The 5,476-nt window shown below is 29.9% G+C and overlaps 1 protein-coding gene across 1 annotated transcript; it reads right to left on the reverse strand.

The window, feature by feature from the left end:
- Positions 1-233: 233 nt before the first annotated feature.
- LOC115723942 (PHD finger protein MALE STERILITY 1) lies at positions 234-5,081 on the reverse strand. The gene is made up of 3 exons (XM_061104281.1): positions 4,563-5,081; positions 3,825-4,161; positions 234-1,967 (listed from the first exon to the last, which is right to left on the reverse strand). The coding sequence occupies exons 1-3, from the start codon at positions 4,876-4,878 to the stop codon at positions 443-445; spliced, it is 2,178 nt and encodes a 725-aa protein (XP_060960264.1). The 5' UTR covers positions 4,879-5,081; the 3' UTR covers positions 234-442.
- Positions 5,082-5,476: the final 395 nt, after the last annotated feature.

Here is a 5,476-nt window from a genome sequence, read left to right on the forward strand (position 1 = left end):
AAGTTAGAAATTTCAGGTGTAAAAACCACAAAAAAAAAAATATTAATTATGACTTGATGGAAGTTAAACCCTAGTTCACAAGACTGTAAAGTTCCTATGTTGTTAATCGTTAATAACAAAATAAAAACAACTTTTCTTTTGAAATTACATGTCACTTAATTGGAGAATTTTCAAAAATAGATTAATTTTCCATTATATATAATTTGTATATACATAAATAAAAAAATTATAAAAACAGCTAGCAAGAAACTTTATAGTACTTCATTTATGAACTCCTTTTACATTAATGCACAATGTTTGGAAAGATAAACAAACACATGCAAATTGACCATAAAATCAATAACTACCACTTATTATTAGAAGCTTAATTATTATTAATTATTACAAACAATAATTAATTAACTAATTTCACACTTAAACCTATTACTTAATTAATCAATATTTAAGGAAGAGAATTAGGTAACAAGACAATCTCTTGCTCACATCTAGTGCAGATAAATACATGAGGAACTTCTTCACTATTAGGAATCCCAACACAACGAGTATGTTGCCAAGTCTCACAAATGTCACACGAGACCCTTCTTTCTCCATCATCATCTTTGGCCCCACAAACACAATCCATAACACTTTCTTTATTACTATTACTATTACTATTACTATTAGTGCTATTAATAATGTTGTTATTAATGCTAGAGCTACATGATGATCCATATAAGCACTCATAACTATTGATAATATCATTACAATTGTATTTAGTATTATTTCTACCAACAAAAACTAGTTTTTGACCAACTTCTGAAACCATCCCAAGAGCCAAATCGGTTCCCTTTGTGTTCAAGTTATGAATAGACTCCACAACTAAGCTACTCAAGCTCCAATAAATCTCTTTGAAGTTTTTTTCTACTTCTAGCTTCAATTCATCTATGGTAGCATTTTTATTAATACTCACACACTCATATGGAGGCAATGGCATCATTAATGACTTGTTCACCAAGTTACCTTCTTCACTTTGAGTAGTAGTGTCTTTCAACATAATTGTACAACACAAATTAAATTTTCCTTCCAAACTTAACTCCATTTTTGATGAAAAATCATTGTGGTACTCTTTGATAAGGTACTTAGTATCGAGTACAATCCTTACCGCCAATGGAATTGCTGAAAGAATATTAGTACTTCCATCTCCATTCATAGAGCAAATTATGTTGTTTTGGTCTTTGAGAATGTACTTGTACAAATAAAACATGTCTTTCATCAATTGAAATCGTGTGATTTTGTATTTTGAGTATTTTGTTTTATCATTATTATTATTACCTTCACGATGATGGTGATGATGATCAGGAAATACATTCGAAATGTCTTCTAAACAATACTCAAGAACTTTTGTGACAGGGTTTAGGCTTCGTCTTACCAAGTAATTCCCAACAATTTGATTACCAAGTGATTTGAGGACAAAATCTAATAAACCGGTATCTCCAATATAGTTACGAGCTGCATCCCTAACTTGTTGCCTTGAAACCCATCTAAATTGAGCTCTTTTCAAGGCTTCTACAATAACCCTAGTGGCCATTTCGACTCTTTTTGGAGACCAACGACATGTAGTTTCGACCAAGATTCCAGGGTTGTATGATTCCATGTTGGAAGTTTCGTTGGGGAGGCGAGACTTGAGTTCTAACATGTAATGGAATATGTCGCCTAAGGTAGTCAAAGAATGATCAGAAAGTGTTTGGTACCTTGAGATTATTAAAGGTAAGTCACGATTTGATGTGCAAAAATGGTGGATAAGAAGTGTTAAGGGTATGCCTCTTAAGGCTTCTAGGGCTCTTTGGTGCATTTGTTGTGTGACACAATAGGTTCCTCGACCAAACTTGTAACCCCACCTTCCGAACCATGGCTCGCCATAAGCAACTCCATGGATTAGCCTCAATTCCATGCCTCTCTTTTGGGCAGTGTCGTTTAGACTCACTTTCCTATAAATACAAAATAAACATGGTAGTAAGATGTCATATTGTTATTGATGAAATTTAATATTAGGTCTTATGTATTTCAATTTAATAACTATTATATTAATTATTCTGTCATTTCATAATAATGTTAGATTTTACAAAAAAAATTATTTTTAGTCACAACAAAACTTGTGACTAAAAGTAAAAAAGCTGTGACTAATTATAAATCATTATTTTTATATTGTGACTTAAATATTCGTAACTAAAAGAATTAATCACAAAAATTATAATTAGTTGTAACTAAATGTGTTTTTAGTCATAACAATTGCTGTGACTAAAACTAAATTAGTGACAACTTGTATCTAAATACTACGTTTTAGTTACAAGTAATTTTTTGTTATGACTAAAAGTCACGTCTATTCAAAAAAAAATTATGTTGAGACTAAAAAATTATCACTAAAAGTAATTACTTTTTGTAGTGTACTGATGCCTAATCGCAAAACTCGAAAAAGGATATCATGAGTGTTCATGATAGTCTACTAGATTTAGAAGTGGTATAGCTCTTATTGTATTTTTAAAATGTGGTAATTGATTATTCGAGCATATTACATGGAAAGAATATGAAAAAAAGAGCAAAAGAGAAAAAGAGAAAAGGACATTAATTAATTGAAATCATTGGTAGACATAGTCTATTATTCTAGTTGAAAAAGTAAGTCCATTTATGTAAACAAAAAATTGGAATCAATCTTTACAAGTCCAAAACAAAAGTTTGGTTAATTTTGACTTTTGCTTACTTTTGTTCATATTAGACTCTTGACAGCCGGACAAATCTTACTTTTTTTCTGGTATCTTTTTGAAAAGAAAAAGTAAAGGATGAACACCATTCTAACTTTCTTTGATTTTTCTCTTTTTCAAAGCTATCATAATCTTTGGATATATGTTAGTTTTTTTTTTTTTTTTTTTTTTTGGCTGAAAGGATATATGTTAGAATAGCGATCTAGTTTAAATATGGTAGTTATAAAGCCCAAATATACACTAAAAAGAAGGCCCACATACCAAATAAGCTAAAGCCCAAAGTAGGCCCAACCTCGAGTTATAGATTCAGCTCGCCCATAAATTTTGCCAAAAACACCACATTTCTAAATATATAGTTTTATACACCATTTTGTTAAAAATACGCACGAAGTGATGATTTCTCATGTTACAATCTATTATTATTATTATTATTTAATATTGGGGCATCTATAAATTCTTGGTATATATGCATATATAATACTCCTTTTAGTGTGTAGATATAAAGCTCCTTCAAATATCTCAAGGAATAATTTCATAAATACTTAAAAATTAAAAAAAAAAAATTATAAGAATATGGCAGTATAAAATTTTAACATTTTTATGATTTTATTTACAGAAAATATGGTCTTTTAATATTTTTATGTTGTACTCTTGTTATTTTGTTATTAATTTTTTTGTTATTTCTATATTATTTTTATGTTATTATGATGTTATTTGAATGTTATTTTTTATTTAGTTTTCTTATTATTTTTGTGTGATTTGTATAGAACATTGTAAAAATGTGAAAAGTATATATATATAATATTTGAACGTAAAAAAAATTACCAATATTTTGTGTAAATTTCTCATATCTCAATATCTCATTTTATTTATTTCTAAAAAAACAAAAGAAATATAGTCATTTTATTATAAATTGATATATACATTGTGCATCAAAATAATATATCACCTTAATTTACCAAATATTAAATATTATCTTTTCAAAATAAGGATATATATAATCGTTTAAGAGTATGTAATAACTATATTTAAATTAATATTTGCTAAATTTAATCCTTAAAATAAATAAGTAATTAAGCTAATTACCTGGCACGTAAGGCAGTAGACAAACGATCCCAAAATTGAAGAATGTGATGGCCAGGCAAATCTGAACCAGTTTCTAACCCATTGACACAAACCAAATGCCCAAACCCATTTGAGTGAAACACACCATGCATCACATGCCCTTTTGATTCCACAAATATGTTGGACTTATTATAATTCCCTGAGTCCATCACCACTTGATTTTTATTATGATGATGACTACTACCACCGCTACCGCCACTGTCACCGCCTTTGCTGTTCAAACAAGCCGCCACCATGGATTCTTTCGAAGGCAACACGAAATGGTACTTCTTATTGCAAATCATGTGGTTTCCCCAACCTGATCATAATGAAAGTTACTACAAAATGTGAGCTAATAATTAATCACAACAATACTATTCACACTCTAAACATAATAATATTTTTCGCTACTACAAAATAGACTTTTTTGTATCGAAGAAGAAAATGTACCGCAAGACAGTTTTGTTGTACATTAGTTAGAAAATGAATACACTTTGTCAATATTTTCAAGAAAAAGTTTATTTGATGGATTAAAAGAGATTGGTTGTAAAATTTTACGACACAAATAAACGCCTTTAAAAAAAATTGTATAAGAAGATCGAAAAAAAAATAAATTTATTTTGTGCACTAGGGACACTTTGTTAATATTTTTTTGAAATGCATCGGAAAAAAAAATTATCTAGGGCATTAAGAGAGAGAGTGTTTGTTTGTGAACTTTACCAACGTATTGACATTGGTTGCAACTACGGTCAACAATACTATTTGAAGCATCATTAATAGGCTCTTCTACGACGAAGAGAAGAACATGAAGAGGAGGGTGGCGATGAATTTCTAGCTGAAAAGACCAACATGGCATGCCCGTCGTGCACAAATTACTCTCCAAATGCCCAAATTCAAGCAACGCTTTCACATTTTCTCTAAAACACCCCACGAATTCGACCGGGTAACCATTCTCCCCAAAGTTCTTGAACCTAAAAACCCTCTCTCCTCTTTTTCTCTTCTTGCAACCACTCAAGTCCAAATGAGATGATGACATAGTACCTAATTGAGATATGATGATGATCAAGAAAGAAAGATGGTTTGGTTGAGTAGTGCTTATATATATACATAGAAGAAATATAAAATGGAAAGTAAAGAAAAAACAAAATAATGATCCTCCAAGCTTGTTAGGGAATAAGAACAAAAAATAAATAAAAATAAAAAAGACCAACACATATGTAGTACTACTTGTTTTGTTTTTAGTTTCTTTTTTTGATCACACACATATTGTGGTAAGAAAAAAATAAAAAAAATTGGGATGAGACCCAAAATAGGGTTTTATTATAATCAAGGGTAAGGTGAGTTTTTGCATGATTTGATTCAAAAATGAGATGAAATGCAAATCTTTCGCGGTGGCATAAGCAATGAGTTGTGTTTTTTGGAGTAAATTATTGAACCATGCAATGCAACCATTGGATTGGGGTTTGGGCTCCGCCAATTTCTATGGTCACACCTCCAATTTGCTTCTGTTTTTATCTTATAAACCAATAATAAACTTATTAGAACGCAACAAACCTTGCCCAACTAACTCTTCTCTCTTAATAATTCTATAATTATTAACACATTATTTTCTCTTTTATAATTCAACTAAACCT

The sequence above is a fragment of the Cannabis sativa genome, chromosome 9 (genome assembly GCF_029168945.1).
Source record: "Cannabis sativa cultivar Pink pepper isolate KNU-18-1 chromosome 9, ASM2916894v1, whole genome shotgun sequence".
Taxonomy (NCBI): Eukaryota; Viridiplantae; Streptophyta; class Magnoliopsida; order Rosales; family Cannabaceae; genus Cannabis; species Cannabis sativa.

Coding starts and splice junctions, on each gene's coding strand:
- LOC115723942 (XM_061104281.1), bottom strand. CDS start 4,878: ATGTCATCATCTCATTTGGACTTGAGTGGTTGCAAGAAGAGAAAAAGA. Junction 4,162..4,562: donor CAACCAATGTCAATACGTTG/GTAAAGTTCACA, acceptor CATTATGATCAG/GTTGGGGAAACCACATGATT. Junction 1,968..3,824: donor TCTACTGCCTTACGTGCCAG/GTAATTAGCTTA, acceptor TTGTATTTATAG/GAAAGTGAGTCTAAACGACA.